General features: G+C 41.6%; 1 protein-coding gene across 1 annotated transcript in view; it reads right to left on the minus strand.

Moving 5' to 3' along the window:
* The window catches only part of RPGRIP1L (RPGRIP1 like), a 98,857-nt gene that overhangs the window by 45,463 nt on the left and 30,914 nt on the right, over positions 1-22,480 (minus strand). Inside the window, exons 8-11 of the mRNA XM_075281859.1 lie at positions 19,703-19,849; positions 14,374-14,447; positions 5,294-5,439; positions 2,292-2,398 (exon numbers count right to left, since the gene is read on the minus strand). Coding sequence (XP_075137960.1) covers positions 2,292-2,398; positions 5,294-5,439; positions 14,374-14,447; positions 19,703-19,849 — 474 coding nt within the window. The remainder of the gene's footprint in view (positions 1-2,291; positions 2,399-5,293; positions 5,440-14,373; positions 14,448-19,702; positions 19,850-22,480) is intronic.

Here is a 22,480-nt window from a genome sequence, read left to right on the forward strand (position 1 = left end):
CATGCTTGGAACGGGAATTTAATGGATACTTGTCAAACAGATTTTCTTAAGTCAAGTGAAAAGTAAACAAGCTGTAAATGTGAAGTGATTTGTGCTGGAAATATGTAGCCAGCAGAATGTGACTTCACATCTATGATGGCAGGCTACAATGTAAATGTGATATCGCAAAAGTTTTTTGTCTCTGTAGTGATCAGTGTTAGCAGAAATTTGTGCAAAATACAGTGTGTACTATGTTAGTACTGTAACACTGACCTTGCAAGGACACTTTCACCTGCCACAATAATCTCAAAGTAATTGTGTACTCATGGCCTATAGTTGGCCAACGACTATTCATTCTAAACTCCTATACATATGCACATTCGGCTCGGGCTGATCCAACAATAGATGTCAGCATACTCCCTACATAAATGAGATGGCTGGATGGTCGCACAGAAATCAGCGGGTTCAGGAAACAATCTTCTAAGGTGTATGACCACTTATTTCCAGTGCCAATATTCGCAGTCAGAGTTCTGAGTTTGGCATGAGGTTTGGTACTTACGTGAGGCTCATGTGCTGCATGTGGTTCTGTGGCCACCATAAGTCAATTATATCCATATCGTACTATTTGGCAGTACATAGCACTGTTTTATTAGCACTAGAAGACACCATGTCCACTGCTGGAACAAGATCTTAACTGACAAACATCTGGCGTCACTAAGTACTGTATAACTGTTAAAGGGATTCTACCATTAAAACCTTTTTTTTGTAGATAAGACGTTGGAATAGCCTTTAAAAAGGCTATTCGTCACTTACCTTTAGACGTGGTCTCCGCTGCACCGTTACTTAGAAATACCTGTTTTTACCGGTATGCAAATGAGTTCTCTTGCAACGATGGGGACGTCCCCACCACTGCCAGAGAAGTGTCTCCAGCACCTCCTTCTTCGTCCGCAGCGTCATCTTCAATGTCTTTTTCCGGCGCAGGCTCGTAACTTCTAGGCCTCGGGCAGAGCAGACTGCGCTGGCGCACAGGCCTCGGGAAAATGGCCGCTAACAATACTGTGCAAACGGCCATTTTCCCGTGGCATGTGCACCCATGCATTCTGGTCTGCCCAAGGCCTAGAAGTTACGAGCCTGCACCAGAAAAAGACATTGAAGATGACGCTGCGGATGAAGAAGGAGGTGGCACTGGAGACACTTCTCTGGCAGCGGTGGGGACGCCCTCATCGTCGTTTGAGCAACAGGGCCCGCCCTCATCGTTGCGAGAGACCTCATTTGCATACCGGTAAAAACTGGTATTTCTAATGAACGGCGCAGCGGAGACCATGTCTAAAGGTAAGAGACGAAAAGCCTTTCTAAAGGCTATTCCGACATCTTATCCACAAAAAAAAATTAAAATGGTAGAATACCTTTACGGAAGGCCTCAACGTATGCAAATTGTGTTGCAATACAGTGGCATATATCATCTATATGTAAAAAAAAAAAAAAAAAGTTATAGTATATTTTTGAGGAATGTCAGGAGCATACACTAAATGTGCACCACATACTGTGAGAGAGTGAAGGGTGTGGTCTGGGAAGACAGGTATGTTCCAGCCAGGCAGCTAAAGGGTGTTTGGTAAAAACCCACACCAGGGGGGTCAGCTGGGTAATCAAGGCCTGATATTAGTCTGTGTGTAGGACTAGGAGTGTGGCACCACGCTGACAGAGTACGTACTGTGCCACTCGTGGTTGTTGCCAAGGTGGGAGACTGGTAGGCAGGCTCCTGTATAGTCAGGGAAAAGTTTCCTTACGTTTAAGTTAGTTTCTCAGCCGAGAAAGGGTTTGTTTTGTTTATCCTGTGGCTTTGCAAAAGCAGTGTATGCGTTACATGTGAATAAAGCCTGAAATTGTGTGTAATCCACTCCCTGTTTCCTGCACTGCTACAAGCATCTACCTGAGCCGTTCCCCACAATACGCAGTGTGAACATAGCCTGATCACCTGTGGTAGAGGGTACTTGGCCCTTTCAATCTCTAGGGACCATCCATAACGGGATGCACAACATAGATCCTTAATTAGAAAAGGGGTTTGCAGATATTGAGCTATGGTAGTTAAAGATTTTGATGACTTATTTCTAGGATAGGTCATCAGATCTGTGATAGCAATATATTTAATGTGGAAAATCCCTTTAAGAGATGGCACTAAATAAAATGTAAGAAAATAACATTAGGTATATTATGTCCTGGATAATGATGGTTGGGAGTGGCGCGCCAGACTTTACACCTTGAGGATGAGCCTTTCCATAAGCAATAAGCGGGAGTTCCCTTCATTATATTACCTTTGTGAAAAACTTCAACTTGTTCTGAAATTCGTCAAGCTGATGCTTCTGTTCTAGACAACGCAGCTGGAGTTTTCTGTTTTCTTCATCAAGTTTCTCAGCTTGTTCTTAAATGAGAAACAGCATCAAGGTATTGAGTTACAATATTTACTGGGCTATTGAAATGTAATTAAAGTGACAAGCCTCGTATAAAGCCACTTGATTTTACTAATTTCAGAAAATGAGTGTGACACATCCGCTAAAATATCAGTGTAAGACGACAAGACTTCCTCTGCCTGTCAAGGCGTCTTGACTCCCGAGAAGCTGTAATGTAATATGAAAAAGTGCCAGGGAAATGAAAAGCGATCACAGGCCTGACAGTGTAATATTCTGAACAGAGGCAATTCCTCATAAGCGCTTAGTTTTTACTGTAAATGTCTAATTACACTTCAGAGATGATTTACAACTTCTATTACTATTCAGTCTCTTTATTAATATGCTATTGTTTTTTTATTTATACAGCAGTATCATCTTCTGTGTCGTACAATGTGATGACAAATAAATAAGATTGGCCACTTTTCACGTGTTCTCTGCCCTAACAGGAAGCCCACACGGCTTTCTGCAAGGAGTATAGCGCTTTGTTATCTATGGCAGTCCCACAGAAATGAATGAAACAGCAACACACCTGCATTAGTCAGGCACATTGCAAGACAGGGGTGTTCTTGTGATTGGTGGGGTAACCTGCTGATCGGCAGGTGTGCTGCAAGCCAGACCCGCCACTGATAAATAATTGATGACCTCTCTTAAGCTGAAACCCCACTTTGCGGAACCGCAGCTTTTTTTGTTGCAGATTTTGCTGCAGTTGTTTGAGCCAAAGTCAGAAGTGGATTGAGCAGAAGGGAGAAGTAGAAGAACTTTCTATGTATTTTCCATTCCTTTTGAAGCCATTCTTGGCTTTGGCTCAAAATAATACAATAAAATCAACAAAAAAAAAGCTGAGTTTCCAAAATGTGAGACCTCAGCCTTAAGGCTAAGGCCCCACGGGTCGGAGACGCCGCGCTAAAGCGCTGCGGGAACAACCGCGGTGGGAACACATCGCAGTTCTTCCCGCAGTGCTTTGAACACAAAGTTCACAGAGTTTTCCTCCGCGGACTTTCTGTTACCATTATATGTACAGAAAAGCCGCCGGTGTTTCCATAGACATAATTGACATGCTGCGATTTCCAAAAAGCGTATCCGCATTGTGGTTTTTACCACAAAGTGGGCATGGGATTCCCATCCACGATTTTCCTGTGGCGTGTCCGGCCCATGGGGTCCCGGCCTAAAGGGGGTTTCCAGCCCCGAATGGGTTTCTATGTTGATGACCTTTCCACAGGATAGGCCATCAGAATGTGATCTGTGGGAATCTGACAACCTCCAGCTGAACGTTGATGCAATGGACAAGGAGGACGTATAGGTTGCTCCTATTCAAATAATAGAAGTGGCGCTGTAATTCCCTGGAACCACCGCTATACACGGTCTAACCAATAAGTATTTGGACACCCATGCAAATGAAGATCTCTGCGGACGTGATGTATGTTACACCTTCCACCGTTAAATAGGAAACACCATTGGCATTAGTCAAATGCAAGATGCTACATAGTACAGAGTTGTCCGATTTCGAGAAAGGGGTAATTGTGGGATACCAGAAAAAAGGACATAGCAAGCAAACTGAATTACCCCAAAATTGACAGTGGCCTATGTGATTACGAAGTGGAAGGTGAACAGTGATTGTCGGAATGTGCCCTGAGTCGGCAGACCCCCGAAACTGGGATATAGAGACCGACGAGTGCTGGCCAGAGAAACCGCACCCTGGGAGTGGGCATCTGGGAGTATTGTGTCGCTCAATACCATCCGTAAGGAAGCATCTGCTGGGTTCTACCAACTATTGAATAGGAAGAAATGTTGTTTTTCTATTCTACCACAGGTGTCCATATACTTATTGGTAGACAGTATAGAATGGATGGGGCTGCAGCGATCACTTGAATAGGATCAGCTTTCATGTGCTCCCTGTCCACTACAGCAACTGCCAGTAAAGCTGTTCTGTGAGGAGACGCGTGGATAGGTCATCAGTATGAAAATACATTTGAGGCCATAAAACCCCTTTAAGGATTGTAACGACCTTTTAACCCCTGATTCCAATGGTGTAGCACTTAATTTCTTTCTTGTTGCACTACTCAATTGTCTGCTGAGTCCTTGTATTCATGATTGGTAAGCTCCCATTTCTGATAGACAGTTTTCTCCCCATGCACAGGGATAAGGCTGTCAATCAGCAGCAAGTGAGCATATAGATGACAGCTGTTGAACTTTCGCTCACCATTAGTTCCTGACGCAGCAGATAAACAGACTACTTGTAAGTTTACTTTAAAAAATTGGGTAATACCGTAATAGTGAACTGCACTAAAAAACACATGATAAGGAATGAAAATAAATTGTTCATAGTCTCCATTCCCATGGAGTAACGCACCTCGCATTCAGACACGTATACACGTGTCAGAGTGTGAGCGCTCAAAACAGATCCCATTCACTTCAACGGGTGCTGGCTTACAGGCGATACACATTGAAATCAATGGGAGGCTTTTTAACCCATTGATTTCAGTGTGTAGCGCGCGCGCAAGCCGGCACACATTGAAGTGAATGGGATCTGTTTTGAGCGCTCACACTGACACGTGTATACGTGTCTGAACGCGCTGCGCGTTACTCCGTGGGAATGGAGCCATAGGTGGGGTTCTGACAACTGAGACTCCATTGATCCTAAGAACAGGTATTTTAATCCCTTTCAGAATGTAGCATTGGAATCAGAAAGCGCGCCCCCACTCCATCCATTTCAATGGCAGCAAGGCGAATAGCCGAAGTACAGAACTTGGCTATGTCTAGTGGTCCCAATGAAATGAATAGGAGTGAGGGCGCTTATTGTAATGGATTTTCAGCTAACACAAGACTTGCAGAGAAGTGGTAATTTTATCATAGCATGCACCACTTACCTCGCTCTCTTCTCATTCTATCAAGAATCTCATTTTTATCTGCCAGGTCAGATTTAAGAGCTGCCTCCAGCTGGGCAATCTGAAGTTTCAGCTGCTGCTCTCGCAACTTCCGCTGCTGTTCTTGACTGTTGCTCACTTCAAAAGCACTGAAGTAAAACATGGCACATAATGGGGCAGGCGTATACATTCTGAACGCAGGCAATGCTAATATTGATATGCTATTTCACATACTTTAAAAGGAATGCATTGCCAATATTTTTATTTATTAAAACCAGGCAGTGAAAGATATCACTTTTTCAATCTCTCTTTATTTGTGAATGTAGATTTTTCTATTCTATTTTCTGTACATGATTATGGGGGCTGCCATCTTGTCTGAGCGTCTCCTCTGCTCCGTAAACAACATTTAGTCACATGCTTTACAGCATAGTCATAACCATAGCCAGCAATAGATGGGAGCTGACTCATTGAGGTCTATGGAAAACTACTCTAGAGGGGAGGGGGGGGGGGGGTAGATAACAGTTGTAAATGCAATGATGGGTGTTATGTGGTGTTATTTATAGTGGTGTTTTCTTTTATTGTGATATAGCCTGTCCTGTCTGTGATGTAAATGAGAGGTCAACTGCAATGAAAACCCCAACAGAGATGGAGAATCTCAATCTATTTTCAGGCCCTTTAAGCTCCCTCTTTATTGATTTCAGATACTAAAGAGGATTCCTATAAAGATGTGTCCATTTCTTTTCATTAGGAATCCATGTAAAAGCTAAACAAATTTTACACTTGAAGGGAGTCTGTCAGCTGGAGAATCAGTATCAAACTAATGACAGTACCTTGTAGAACGGCTTCTACTATTTCCAAAATGCATTTTTATTCTGCAATGAAGAATCCATTCTCATGAAGGGCTTTAGGGGCAAGTCTCCTGATGGGGCTTCATTGGGTGGCAGTTGGGGGTGGTATTATAACGCAGATAATTAAATCCAAGCAGGGTAAGACACGCCCCTAAAGCCCTTTGCAGCTAATTTGCATAAGAATAAAATCCTGATTTTCATAAAAAGGGGGCTGCAATGCAGAATAAGAAAGACATCTTTGGTAAGTGTAGAAGCCGCCAACAAGGTACTGTCATTGGTTTGATACAGATTTTCCTGCTGACAGACTTCCTTTAAATGTTTGACATGTGGCTTTACAACCCAAAATACTCAACAGTCTATCCTAATAACATCTGCCTTATCCTGAATACTTGACCTCTAACCCTTTATTACTTCATTTCTATCCTTTTAAGTAAAAACATTAAAGTGAGTCTCCTACAAAATAGAAGTTTAATCACACAAAAAAAAAAAAAAAAAAAAAATCAGTCAGCAATCCAAAGTCCTATACAGGTGAAACGCCATCTTTTCATCCATTCCTAGCTCATCACAAGTAACTTCAATCATAACTGCAGACACTGTATTTACCCAGTGCCAACCCCCCTCTAAAATTTATTATTTTTCATTCATGTCCATTCATCCGAAACTCTTAGTCTCTTATTAAAGGGATTCTATCACTAAAACGCTGTTTTGTGTGCTTTAGACGTCGGAATAGCCTTTAGAAAGGCTATTCGTCTCTTACCTTTAAACGTGGACTCCGCCGTGCCGTTCCTTAGAAATACCGATTTTACCGGTATGCTAATGAGTTCTCCGCAGCAATGAGGGTGGGCGGTCTTCCTTCTTCATCAGTTTTGACGCCTGCGCAGTCTTGTCTTGCGGCCTCGAAAATATTGCCGCCGGCACGCGCAGTCGGCTCTACCAGTGTCTCGCTGGCAGAGCCGACTGTGCAGGCATCAGAGCAGACGAAGAAGGAAGACGACAGAGAAGGGGAGGATGCAGCTGAAGAAGAAGGCGTCACTGGAGCAGGTTCTCGGGCAGCAGTGGGGACGCCCCATCGCCGTTTGAGCGCTGGGGCCCGCCCTCATTGCTGCATAGAACTCATTAGCATACCGGTAAAAAATGGTGTTTCTAAGGAACAGCGCGGCGGAGATCACATCTAAAGGTAAGAGACGAATAGCCTTTCTAAAGGCTATTCCGACGTCTAAAGCACACAAAACAACGTTTTAGTGGTAGAATCCCTTTAAAGGAAAATGTTCCCCAGCGCTCTACTGGCCTGTCTGAGGGCAGCATAAACTAGTGAGACAGACCTAATTCCACTTATTTTTCCCTTTGCAATACTTCTCACTGATCTGCTGCAGAAGAGTTGAGTGGTGAATATTTCTGATTGGTTGGCTAATAGACAGTCTTCTCACCATGCATAGGGAGAAAGCTGTCACTCAGCAGCATATAGACAATAACTCATGAACTCTGAACACTCAGCAACTCTCGCTCACCATTGTGAAGACTTCAGTCTTGGTCCCTGCCACATCTGATAAACAGCAATTTTAAGAAAGTTATGACAAAGAAAAAGGCAAGCGATATACCAGTAGAATCTGACCATAAGTTACTACAATACTGTTCTGAGATGGGACATAAATCTGGGGAAAGATTCCCTTCACAAATAGTGAAAATCTAACATAAATGATGTGAGTGTCAGCAAATGGTAAGATATACTGTCCGCCCAGTGTAATGACAGCTATTCCGAAGACTAGTGGTTATCAGCATAACAAATAGGCTTTAATAGACCTATGGAAGCTATTACTTTTCTATGTGTTATGCAGCTGCCGATGACACCTGATCTTTTACTAGTGCACTAAATATGTTCTACATTAATCTTCATGACGATGACAGAATCGCAAGAATTTCTCAGTAGTGTATTCAAGTTGAAAAAAAAAATAGTAAAGTAAGAATGTGTACAAAACTATAAGCTTAGGGCTGGCTTCCTTAAAGAAAGGAGAGGGTAGTGGCACAGAGATCACTTGTCCTAATGTTTAAGGAATTAGGAAAACATATTCTGTTATGCTGCTTCTTAAACCAAAGGCGCCTTGCATAGCCTGCGGTTAGAAAAGATGAAAGACCTTGTGGGATGAGCATGGGAATGGCCTTAATTTAGAGTCCCAACTATGTTGAGTGAAAAAAAAAAAGTTGGCACAGGTTGTGCTTTCTGTGGGACTGCAGTAGGAAATTAGATGTATAATGCATGAGAATCCAAATTCCAGTCACTAACATGACCACAGACCCTTAAACTATGCACTAGGGTCTGAAATCGCCACCCAGCTTTGACCAGAAACTAGTGCTGGGCCAAAGGGCACTAAAATAATGGGTTAGTAGAGCAGAAATAACAAGAAAACAATACCAGTACATATTAAACAAGGGTGAATGTCAAAATATGTCTCTTATGGAGGAAAAGTCATGAGAAAAACTAAGGACACCACATTTTTATTTTCTAACAAATGTGGACATATCAATTTTTAATCTTTATTTAATCAGAATAATTAAAATTGATTGAAAATACATCCACTGTAGTGCTAAATTCTTACGGTTTCCTTGTGCACCCTTTTCTTGGCTTTATTGTACTTGCTGGTCCGTGTATCACTGTTATTTACATGCAGTGATTCTGTGGACAAACTACATTTCCCATGATGCATCTGCCTGCTCTCACTCTCTGCGTTCGCTGCTCACAGGGGGAGTGAGCTTGCAAATGAAAAATCATAGCAGCATGTGATATCAGATGTGAGAGTCATTTATTACCTGTAATTTCATTGCAGGGGAGAGTGGAGAAGGGAGCGGTACACAGAGAGTGAGTAGGCAGATGAATCATGGGAAATGTAAGTTTGTCCATAGAATCACTGCATGTAAATAACAGTGCTATTGCCTACTGAGGATGGAGTACATGCCTTATTTTGGATAGAGTCTGGGCACCTTGGGTCCACAGGTCTGGCATCCCAGGTCCTCCATACTGTCTCCAACTCTAACTGTGTGACTGGATGGAGTTTTTATTCCCTTCACTCCTCCCCTTAGGTGATACCTTAGCGTTTTCTTTTTGTTGCTCCTATACATGGTGGCACTACTTTTTCCTCCTACTCCTTTTGTCCATTCTCCCCGTCTCAGGTTGGTTGTTATATTTTTATTTACTTCCTCTTTTCCCCTTGCATTTAAGTATATTGCCTTGACATATATGATGCTACTAGCTGGTACCCGCGACTTCGTCTGCGGTGATTGTAGCAGTGGGTATATACAGGCGCGGGTAAGGTTTTCGTAGTGTGTATAAGGTATGGGATATGAAATGTAACTGTGTATCTTGTTTTTGCTATAATTCAGAGAATACGTGAGACTTTTGTGTTGAAGTTAATTTGTATTTGAGCCGCTATACGGTGTTGTGAGAAACTGTACATAGTGACTTTGGGACAGAAGTATTTGAAGTTAACCCTTTCCCGCCGATGGCATTTTTTGATTTTTCGTTTTTGACTCCCCTCCTTCTAAACCCCATAACTTTCTTATTTCTCCGCTCCCAGAGCCATATGAGGTCTTAATTTTTCTGGGACAAATTTTTCTTCCTGATGCCACCATTATTTATTCTATATAATGTACTGGGAAGCAGGGAAAAAATTCAGAATGGGGTGGATTTGAAGAAAAAATGCATTTCTGCGACTTTCTTACGGGCTTTGGTTTTACGGCGTTCACTGTGCAATCAAAATGACATGTCCCCTATATTCTGTGTTTCGTTACGATTTCGGGCATACCAAATGTATATGGTTTTATTGACATTTTGACCCCTTAAAAAAATCCAAAACTATGTAAATTTTTTTTTTTTTTTTTAAAAGTCGTCATATTCCGACAGGCATAACTTTTTTATACATGCGTGTACGGGGATGCATAGGGCGTCTTTTTCTGCGGGACCGGGTGTACTTTGTACTTCTACCATTTTCGGGGAATGTTATTGCGTTGATCACTTTTTATTCAAATTTGTATCAGAATCAAAACAGTGAAAAAACGGTGGTTTGGCACGTTTGACCATTTTTCCCGCTACGACGTTTACTGAACAGGAAAAATATTTGTATAGCTTTGTAGAGCAGGCGATTTCGGACGCGGGGATACCTAACATGTATGTGTTTCACAGTTTTTAACTACTTTTATATGTGTTCTAGGGAAAGGGAGGTGATTTGAATCTTTAATCCTTTTTATTTGTTTTTATATTTTTTTTACTTTTTTTTAAACTTTTTTTTTTTGCATTTATTAGACCGCCTAGGGGTATTGACATGGGTGGGCGGTGTCGCGGATTGTCAGAGCGGTGGGGGTCGGCAAACTTGGCTGCTCCGGAGCGTTAAAGAGAGCCTCCTGGAGTATCGTTAAGGTGAGGGGCAAAGTGGCAAAGTATATGTATATGTGATTGTGTGGGGTTAGGGGCTAAGCTGTAGAGGGCAATATGAATTTTGTGGCTTGCTATGGTCCAAAGTGTGTGAGATTGCAGAGATGGTGGTGTGAGTTTGGGTTTTGTGGGGGTCCTGGCACAAACGTATGTGCGCTATTGTGACGAAAAGTAGCCTATTGTGCAATCGGGTGTATTAACTATGTTTGTGGAAAATTTCAGCCAAATCGGTCGAGCGGGTTTTGCGTGATTGAGGAACAAACATCCGAACATCCAAACACACACAAACTCACAAACCCACAAACTTTCACATTTATAATATTAATAGGATGATATGACATTTCATATCATTATCTTGTCGCATTATACCTGCATCTTGTTTACTAAATACTAAAAGCAACTTTCTATGAATAAAAGACTGGTGTAGCCAGTGTGTTAGTTATAAACATCCTTCATTTCACCTTTCATTGACTTTTGTTTTCTTATTCCTTTAATTATGTACATTGTAGATTCATATTGAAGTCTTGTAAAACTATTAAGCAACACATATGGAATTAGGTAGTAAACAAAAAGTGTTAAGCAAACCAAAATGTGGTTTATATTTTAGATTCTTTCAAGTGGTTCTTATTTGCCTTGATAACAGCTTTGGACACTATTGACTTTCTCTTAATCAGCTTCATGAGGTATTCACCTGGGATGGTTGTCAGCTAACAGGTATGACTTGTCACAAGTAAATGTGCGGAATGTCTTGCCTTAATAATGTCACCCGACCTTCCTTAAACCCAAGTGAGAAAGTTCGGGAAGAGCTGAACCACAGAATGAAGGAAAAGCAGCCAACCATTGGCTCAACAGCTCTGGGAACTTCTTCAAGAGATTTGTAAAGCCATTCCAGGTGACTACATCATGAAACTAATTGACAGAATGCTAAAAGTGTGCAAAACAGTCATCAGTCATATATATATATATATATATATATATATATATATATATATATATATATATTTTACGAATCTGACATATAAACCATATTCTGATTTGTATAACACTTTTGTTCGCTACTTATTGTCATATGTAGACCTTCCTAGTTTTCATGTCTTCAATATGGATCTGCAATAACAAAACAAAAAACAAACCATAGAATAAAAAGGTGTGCCCAAACATTTTCCTGGCACTATATAAATATAAATACACACACACGAGTACACACACAAACACTACAAAGCCTTTGCACTGACTGCAATCTTAGATAGCACAATATTTTCCCCAGGGTGTGCTGGCAGGATTACAGAGTCCATTTCATATTCCGCGCATTGAGGCAGTAGGTTAATTAAAGAGTATTTTTATCCTGTCTACAATGTCTGTCTGAGCAGAAATGACTCAAAAAGTACATATTTTACAATGCACCATTTGCCTCTGACAACTAGGATTAATGAATAAAAAACCTAATTGTGTAGAGAACCCAGCTGAGCAAGAAAGGAATACCCAAAGCTTGTCTAGAGGTTTGGAAATCCCTCTCTTCCTTTTACCTAATCGAAAACCTACCTCCAATAAGAAGAGAATTAATTCAGAATGGGCTCAGCTCAAGCAGAAAATGCAATTTTCAAAATGATTTACAACACAAAGCAGATATGGCACCTAATAAAGAATAATGATTTAATAAGATTTGCAGTACTTCATGGTCAGGTGCCTAAATCGTAATACATTCAGTTTACCAACTAGTTAAGTTACGCTATATAAGTAGGTCACTTTTATATGGTGGTCTTTTAATAGTCTGAAGTACAACTATTTTTAAATGTAGTTTCTATTAAAAAAAAAGCACTGTATTAAAGGGATCCCATCAGTAAAAAAAAAATTTTTGTGTCTAACACGTAGGAATAGCCTTAAGAAAGGCTATTCCTCTTCTACCTTTAGAAGTCTTCTCCGCGCCGCCGTTTGGTAGAAATCTAGGTTTTCTTCGGTATGCAAATGAGTTCTCTTGCAGCACTGGTGGCGGTCCTCAGGTTCTTTGAAGCCAGCCCCGGAAGAAGACGCAGAGAGAAGCCATTCCAGAAGAAGATAGAGGTGTCGCTGGAGAGTTCTCTCACAGCATTGGGGATGCCCCCAGTGCTGCGAGAGAACTAATTTGCATACCAAAGAAAACCCGGATTTCAACAAAATGGTGGCGTGGAGAAGACATCTAAAGGTAGGAGAAGAATAGCCTTTCTTAAGGATATTCCTACGTGTTATCGAGAAAAAATGTCGTTTTAATGATGCCTTTAAGGATCCCTTTTAAAAGACTTGTTTAACAGGTAAAAAGGTTTGCAAAAGGCTCAGAATGAGTTAAAAAAAAAAATGAGACAAAAAAACCCCTGAATTTGCTTCAGTGATTCCCCAGCGCTACTGTTCTGTCCTGGCCTGCGTCCCCAATTGGTTTTCCCAGCACCTCTCAATGCGGGCGCCAACTTAGCCACAAGCAAGACACCGACCATTGAGTGACCTAAGTGGGGGGAAAAAATACAAAAAAGTTCTACCTCTTCAGAAACCCTCCTTGAGGATAATGTCTCACATAGTGGAAAAGCAGTATTTTGACTGCCATGTAAACATAGTGGGAAAAAAAGCTGCACTTTATAGTAAGGCTTAATTCACACGGGGGGCGTACAAGCGGATTTTGGCCATATTCTTACACAGAATTGTAAGCGGCCATTTTCTTGTGGCTGGCGGGCATGCGCAGTCGGCTTTGCCCTAGGCCCAAGGTCTACAAGTTTGAAGTGTGCGCAGGAAGAATTACACGTGAGTTCGACGTTCCTGAAGAAGATGGAGGCGGCGCTGAAGAGTTCTCTCGCAGCATTGGGGACTCCCCCAGTGCTGCTTGAGCGCGGGTGACCGCCCCCAGTGCTGCAAGAGAACTCATTTGCATACCGATGAAAACTGGGATTTATACTGAACGGCGGTGCGGAGAAGACATCTAAAGATTGAAGAAGAATAGACTTTCTTAAGGCTATTCCGGCATGTTAGTGAGAAAAAATTGAGTTTTATTGATAGGATCCCTTTAAGGTGTGGCTTTCCATCAATGGGCTTCACTATCTGCTGCTAAGCTCTGCCCACTAACTGTACTGTGCATATCTGATGTCTTTGGGGCGCAATGTGTCATCATCAGACATGCACAGCGCAGTAAGTACTGTGTGCTGAGGCAGAGGAGAGAGATGTGAGTCAACTAGTGGGGGCAGTACTGAGAAACTGTCTGGCTAATAGGGATGATGAATGAATACAGAGGACTCCTATATGAGGGGAGCACTAACCTGCTTCTCAATGTACAGTCTGTTTTACAATATCCAAGAAAAATAAGTCAACACTACCAACAGACATGTCGGAAAAGTCTCTGCAGGATCTGCTTGTAACGCCAGAATTTTGGTGGGCGCAGCTCTTATACATTTCATTCCATACAACTTCAAAAAAAAAAAAAAATAGAGAAGAAAAAGAGCGGCAACTCAGAATATCTGCATATAAAATCCAGCTTCATTTCAGTTCATTAAAAATCAGTCCAAGTGGGGAAAGATAACCACAGTATCTCTGAGTTGCGATGCTACTGCGCTCTTTCCCAACCTGAATTTCTTTTTAATGAACCGAAATAAAAGTGGATTTTGTATACAGAAATGGTGAGCTGCCGCCGTCTTCTTCTCTATTTGTCTGTTTTATGCATATGCTAAATTAGGTAGATGGTCTCACTAAACAAAAAAGGGAAAAAAAAGGTGCTCTGTGCATAAGGAGTACTTCAATCTTAGTCAAAAATTTGGAATTCAGGACATACAAACACTTCATGTCACATTTCATACCTGTTGAACAGTTTATCTGAGTTTTGCTTTAAGAGATCTCGTTCCTTCTCCAAGTCATTGATTCGATCAAGTAGCTAAAAGAGAGCAATAGAATATTCTGTACAAAGTAGTAGAAAATCTTTAGCAGAAGTAATAGCTAGGCTATGAGACACAGGTCTTCAAAAAAAGGCTGTCCCTCAGTGTGTATGGGGAGGTAGTCAGGACTCACTATTTCTCTCAGGAGTCCAGTCAGGGGTCACTTCCTTCACTCAGAATTCCTGCACCAAAATCATAAAAACCTATCCATCAAAGAGTTCAGCTTGTACCCCTCTATAGGGCGGATAGATAAATACAGCGAAGGAAATAAGTATTTGATCCCTTGCTGATTTTGTAAGTTTGCCCCCTGACAAAGACATGAACAGTCTATAATTTTAAATCAAAATTTAAAATTTAAATTTAAAAGTTTTAAATTTTATATCAAAAATAAAATCCAGAAAATCACATTGTATAAATTTTATAAATTTACTTGCATTTTGCATAGAGAAATAAGTATTTGATCCCTCTGGCAAACAAGACTTATACTTGGTGGCAAAACTCTTATTGGCGTGCACAGCAGTGAGATGTTTTCTGTAGTTGATGATGATGATGTTTGCGCACGTCAGGAGCAATTTTGATCCACTCCTGTGCAGATCATGTCTAAATCATCAAGTCCTGGTGGAGGGAAAGAGGTTGTCAATCAGGATTTTATGGTACATCCATATATTCTCCGATTGATGCAATGAAATAGTCCTGTGCCCTTAACAGAGAAATACCCCTAAACATAATGTCACCACCTCCATGCCTGACAGTGGAGGGGTGTTCTTTGGGTTATAGGCAGCATTTCTCTTCCTCCAAACATGACGAGTTGAGTTAATGCCAAAGAGCTCAATTTTTCTTTCATCTGACCAATCTGGATGATTCAGTGAGTGATTGGGGGAAGGTGTTGTGGTCAAATGCGACAAAAATTTAGTTCTTTGGCATTAACTCAACTCGCCGTGTTTGAGGGAGGAGAGAAATGCTACCTATAACCCAAGGGATCAAATAATTATTTCCTTCACTGTATCTCTGGAAGGACATAGCTATACATCCTTGAAGAAATCATCAGATGAAAAAATCACCAAGATCGGGGAGCCAACTGTTAGAACACTGGACATCTCATACAGAAGGCCGAGACTGTTTACCATCCCAATGGCTGTATGCAGATTGCTCATTGAGCACTGTGATTACAGCTATTTGAGCTGCCATTATGTGGCTCCCTTCCAGTTGGCAGTAACTGGTGTGTCTTAGAGGGCCCAGATCAACTCTCCAGTGTAGCTAAGGAGATTGTATTCCTCCTGTAAGTGGGGCTAATGTGATCCACTTCTCTTCCTCCAAACACGACGAGTTGAGTTAATGCCAAAGAGCTCAATTTTTGTCTCATCTGACCACAACACCTTCTCCCAATCACTCTCAGAATCATCCAGATTGGTCAGATGAATAAAAATTGCTGCGAGAGAACCCTCTCCAGCGTCGCCTCCATCTTCGTCAGGAACGGCCTCTTCATTCTCTTCTTCCAGCGGTGTCTTCTTACTTCTAGGCCTCGGGAGAGCAGACTGCGCATGCCCACAGGCCCCGAGAAAATGGCCGCTTACAATACTATGCAAGCGGACATTTTCTCGTGGCCTATGGGCATGCGCAGTCTGCTCTTTCCAAGGCCGGGGGCCTTAGAAGTTACAAGCCGGAACAAGAGGCTGAAGATGACGCTGCTGAAGAACAGGAGGCGGCGCTGGAGAGAGTTCTCTCGCAGCATTGGGAATGCCCCCAGTACTGCGAGAGAGCTAATTGACATACCGACAAGAACTGGGATTGTAGGCGAACGGCGGCATGAAGAAGACAACGAAAGGTAGGAGAATTATAGCCTTTCTTAAGGCTATTCCGATGTGGTAAAAATGTCGTCTGAATGATAGGATCCCTTTAAGGTCATGGAGCGCCCTAGCCAATCTCCAGCCCTTAATCCCATAGAAAACTTATGGAGGGAGCTGAAGCTCCGAGTTGCCAAACAACAGCCTCTTAATGATTTAGAGATGACCTGACATGTACACAAACCTCATCAACTACAAAAAACGTCTGACTGCTGTGTGGCCAGCAAGGGTTTTGCCACCAAGTATTAAGTATTTGATCCTTCTGGCAAACAAGACTTATTTCTCTATGCAAAATTCAAATAAATTCATAAAACTTATACAATGTGATTTTCTGGATTTAATTTTTTTATATTCTCTTTCACTGTTAAAATTAACCTACCCTTAAAATTATAGACTGTTCATGTCTTTGTCAGTGGGCAAACTTACAAATTCAGCAAGGGATCAAATAATTATTTCCATCACTGTAGATCGATCCTCTCCGAAAGAGAGAGGATCACGAGTCGCTATTCCCCAATGCCTGGTGTTAAAACTCAGACAGTCACTTTAATGGGACTAGCTGCAATACCAGACACAGACTATGATAAACCATGATGCTGTTTCAATGTTTGTCTAATTTCAACCCCTTTAATAAATCTGCATCTAAAATGATATGTTCCGTATCTTACCATTCTATGTAAAAGCATTTAATACATTCAGTTTAGAGACATGCTAATAAGTGATACACAATAAGGAGGAGAGTGGTTACGTGTTTTTGGGCACAGCACAATCCACCATAATAATTGACACTCATAAATATGAATTTTTGGAAGCACGTGGTGAGCCAACAACAGTAACCACTTCACATATAAAAGGATGAATAGAAGTAGAATAAAATAAACTAAAAAACCCTCTAATGACAGTGTTGACAGGAGATGAGAATTCTAAAACCTCTGCCACAGTTGAATCAACTCATCTGTTTTAATGCAAAATTTCAATTACAAGCTCTTTAAAACATGCCAAAGAGAACCACTGGCAGAGAAAAAAGACTGGCTTAGCTTCTAGACAGAACAAAGATGTCTTCTTTTATATGATTTCATTTCACTGAACTGTGACACGCACTGAAATGCAGAGTGGCTGAATTATTAAATGGATATGGCATGCATAATCCCGATTTCCTTGTCTAGCTCAAGAAATGTGCTGTAACTAAACCTCGCTAAGTGAAAAAAAAAATCAGCATTAAAAGAATCTGAAAAGAGAAAAAGAAGGTTAAAACAAAATGTATAATGTGGGACAGAATTGGGTCACACTGTGTCATTATTCTAGGAGATTATTTAAAGGGGTATTCCTATATAATGCTATAGGAGATCTCTGGCATAGGCCATAACATTCTTATAGGTGGGGGCCCAATCCAGAGGATAGGGGAGATGGATCCTTTTAAACATTTGCCTTGTACTCCTTGCCATCTGCTGTGCTGGCAATGGCACTTTACTAGGGCTGTGGATTCAGAAGGCCAAACCACCAACTCCAACTCCCCTATTACTCTATAGCCTGGCTACAACTCTGACTCCTTCACAAATGGCTGACAGTCATGGTCAGACAGAAAGAGATCTTCTAATTCAGGATAGAAACCTATTAAAGCAAATATGGAACAAACTACACATCGACATAATGATACAATATTGATAATTATATAATTCAATATATAATACTGTAATCATTTATTCTGAAGTGGGAGTCGGGGACAGTAACTTTTCTCTGACTCAAACTGGCCCTGACTCCACAAGTCTACAGATTCCTACACAGCACGTGAGAGAGTATGGATGTGCAGGGTAAGACTCTGATGGAGCCAGAGCTCTGAAAGACGTATTCCTATGAGAGATCCTTCAGCCCTAGAGCCTGCCCAGCAAACAGCTAGTTTTACTGGGGAAAGATGCGACTTACACAGGGGTTCCCGAGCGGATGTCCCTGTCTATGACGCTGATATGACCTAATGGGAATGGAAACTAAGACTGCAGCTTTCTCATGAAGAGGATCAGTTGGGGTCACATCAACTGGGTGGCCACAAATTAACAAGTATTGGTATATCCCAATGCTATCACCTGTAATGGTGGGAAATTCCTTTAAAGGGGTTGTCCACTATCACAGCAATATTCAGAGACCAGTGTTATTGTTTGTATAATAAAAAAAAAAATTGTACAATTCTCCAATATACTTTCTGTATCAATTCCTCTCGGTTTTCTAGGTCTCTGCTTGTTGTCATTTATTATGATTAGAGATGAGCGAGTAGTACTCAATCGAGTAGGTGTTCGATCAAATACTACGGTATTCGAAATACTCGTACTCGATTGAGTACCACTCGCTGTTCGAAGTTAAGATTCGATGCAGAACCAGCGTTGATTGGCTGAATGCTATACAGTCGGCCAATCAACGCTGGTTCTTCTCCTACCTTTAGAAGTCTTCTCCCTGCGCAGCGTCCCGCGTCCTCTTCCGGCTCTGAATTCACTCTGCCAGGCATCGGGCCTGGGCAGATCCGACTGCGCATGTCCGCTTGTAGTGCGGGCATGCGCAGTCGGCTCTGCCCAGGCCCGATGCCTAGCAGAGTGAATTCAAGGCCGGAAGAAGACGCGGGGACGCTGCGCAGGGAGAAGAATCCAGCCCGACCCTCACTCATGGACTTGGTAAGTAGAATTTGATCAAATGTTGCCTACCCCTGAAACGAGCATTTCCCCCCATAGACTATAATGGGGTTCGAAACCCGTTCGAACAGTCGAACAGTGTTCGGCTGTTCGAATCGGATTTTGAACCCCGAACATTTTAGTGTTCGCTCATCTCTAATTATGATCACCTCTAGTGGATGAAATTTTGACTATGACCATGTGATGGACAGTCCATGGTCATGTGATGTACACACAAGTACTGCTTGTTATAGTCCCAGCACAGTAATCAGACATCTGCCTGGAAACGAGCCGTACACCTGTGTGTGCATCACATGACCATGGACTGTACGTCACATGACCATGGATTGTATGTCACATGATCATGATCAGAATTTCATCCACTAGAGGTAATCATAATGAATGACAGCAAGCAGGGATCTAGAAAACTGTGAGGAATAGATACGGAAAGTGTATTGGGAAATTGTACAACTTTTTATTTGACAAACAATAAGATCTGTCTCTGAAGATTGCTCTGAAAGTGGCCAACCCCTTCAAGTATTTCATAGAATCACTCTACAGAATTGTGTGGATTATACCAATGTAGTGTAACCTGCAGCAACTGGATACAAACCCAAGCTTATCTTTGGGATATGTTATTTGTAACTTCTGGATTATAACATATCCTTTTTGTGTCAGAGTTGTGTTAGTATTCTCAATGCTTGAAAATCTACCATGTATACTTTGTGGTGTTATTATATAAGAATGGATACCTACCTCTTCAGCTCGTCGCTGGGAGAACGTGTTTGACTGCAGTTGCTTCTCCAGGTGAAAGTTCTTCAAGCGCTCTTCCTTCAGCTGGCCATTAAGACTTTCTACTTCACTCACAAATGCTTCTTGACTCACTTTCATGGCTTTTAAATTCTAAAAGACATTAAATTATGGAAGCAATGAGAGTTATCCCTATAGTATGCCATGGGAAAACTAGATAAAATGTTTTCACAGATTCTCGGGTACAGCTTTACAAAGGTATTGTCAGTGATCTCAAACCACCAATGATTGATTTCAAAATAAAGACCCTTTAGGCTGAGGCCCCATGTTGCAGAAACACAGGTTTTTTTGTTGCAGATCGTGCTGCGGTTTTTTGAGCCAAAGTCAGGAGTGGCTTGAAAAGAAATGGAAAATATAAAGGAAGATCTTAGACGTTTCCCTTCGGTTAAATCCACTCAAATGGCGCAAAATCTGCAACAAAAAAATCTGCAACTTGGGTCCTTAGCCTTAGGTAGATTTTACCCTCTCCCCCACTTTGGCACTGATCAGAGATGTTGTTTGCCTTTGCCGTTACTTCTTACATCAAGTAGCCTATCCCCTGGACCGGTTGGCAGCATGCAAACACTTATTCTCATCTGGTCACTTCCTTCTTTCACAATACTTCATCCAATTGATCTGAAGAGTAAATGGCCGTCATACTGACATGTACAGAGAGTGGGGCTGGGGAAGATGTACATGTTTATCTGTGGCCAGAGAACTGTATGGAAGTTATCTGACTTTAACCAACATCCCCAGATAGACTGAATGAAGCAATGAAGAGAGAGCTGGAAGGAGGGTTCTGGATGAGTATTTACGTGTGGACACTAGGGCGGGAGGGCGACTGTCAGTATAGTGGAAAGTCCACATGATAGGGTATAAGTGTCAGATCACTGGGGGACTCTCGGCAATCAGGACAATGGGGGTCTGAAAGTTTACCTGAATGCTCCATGTGAATTGTGTGGTGGTGCACATACATGTCCAGCACCCTATACACTTCTATGGGGTTGCTGGTAAGGCGATCTCCTCAGTTACAGGACCACTGACACAAACGCTCCCCTGTACTCAGGGTGAAGCATCTACCTCTATAGCCCTACAACTAGCAGGCTCACTATGGAAACATATGTCTGAGCATCTTGAAGGGCTTTCACTACCCACTGGACTCATACTTAGAAATCTCCTGAGGATTGCTCCTTCATCCTGTTGGGACATGAAACGCGTTGGGAAGAAGGAAATAAGGGAAATGGATCTAATTTGATAAGGACATACAGGGAGAGCTCTGGAGACTGTCCTGGTTAGGACAGGAGTCATTATGGGACATAGATGAGAGATAGGGTATAATTACACCAGCCCTTCATCTGCAAGTCCTATTGAGTCCCCAATGTCTCTCAGTAGGTCCGGGTAAGACCATTCCTCTTTTATACAGAGAACAGCTTACATGCACATAAATTGGTGATGTTTTTTGACCATCTTAAATATTTATTATTATAATTTATATTAAAAGTTAGGTTTTATAGTTTTTTGGGTCGTCTGCTTGTGACAATGATGCGATCTCCAGCAGCCGAATAAAACTGAAGGGAATGCTGGTTATGAATGCACACCAATGCTCCATTCACATGAAACATTTAGGGGAACTTGCTCGTGCCCATTGTCCTGATCCAGTAGAAAGAGGATAAAGTGTTATTTGTGGCACGGTTCCTTTAAGACTAACAGTAATGTGGATTGACCATGGCTAACAATGCTTTGCAGGATCTGGCATAGAACAGATACCACCGGTGTCCAACAGACCCAATACAATACAATAATTTATAATTGGGTATATTAGGTTGTCCCGAAAGAATAGAAGACACTGACAGTAGTGTGAATAGAGGCTTAAACAGTCTTACAAGATTAAATACCAAATATGATCAGTTTGTTAATGGTGGCATCACTTTGCGTCTCCATTTGCCATTGACACATCCAGTTTGACTAGGTTTCACTATGTTAATAAGCAGAATGAGCCATAGCAGCATCTACCAGAGATCAATGAAGAACAGGCAATGAACACACGGGCCAATGACAGCTTTGCAATACTATGGGATAGTTAAGGATACAAGCCCAAGGCAAAGGAATTATACACTAGCCAATGGCTTAGGGAAAGCAGTATTGTAAATGAACCACTATTGAGAAAATGGATACACAATGCTTGAAAGGGAAGCATAAGCCTTTGGCGCACTTTTAAAAACAGTAAAATGTCTCTCCTATTACTTGAATGGCGTAAAAAAGACTCTCATAAACATGAAAAGGAGGAATGACTATCTAATTTTCCACACTCCTGGACAAGGCAACACATATGAAAGATCTAATGAATAAATGCCTCTCCATGAACCGAGCCCTGTGTGCAGCAGTCAGAATGCAAATCCTGCTGCAAAGATCAAAAGTAGGATACATCAATATTAATAGTCTAAAAAAGAATGTATAGAAAATATTTCCTTTTTTAAATAAATATTACAATATAGGTCTCAAACACTGTAAGTTCCACATATGCGTAGAGCTATGGTTTCTATGGCAGGATGATATTACTTCAGAAACGGTATCAAGCTAAATACAATGAATAGGAATATCTGCACAAATAGATAACAGTAATTCGACAGTCAGTATCAGGGTCAATGACCCCAGAACTTTCACATCCTTTTACAATAGGCAGGTGTTTGGATGCTTTTCTCCTTAAAGAGGACCATTCACCTCCTGGGGCACATGCGGTTTTAT

This window comes from Leptodactylus fuscus, chromosome 7 (genome assembly GCF_031893055.1).
Source record: "Leptodactylus fuscus isolate aLepFus1 chromosome 7, aLepFus1.hap2, whole genome shotgun sequence".
Lineage (NCBI taxonomy): Eukaryota > Metazoa > Chordata > Amphibia > Anura > Leptodactylidae > Leptodactylus > Leptodactylus fuscus.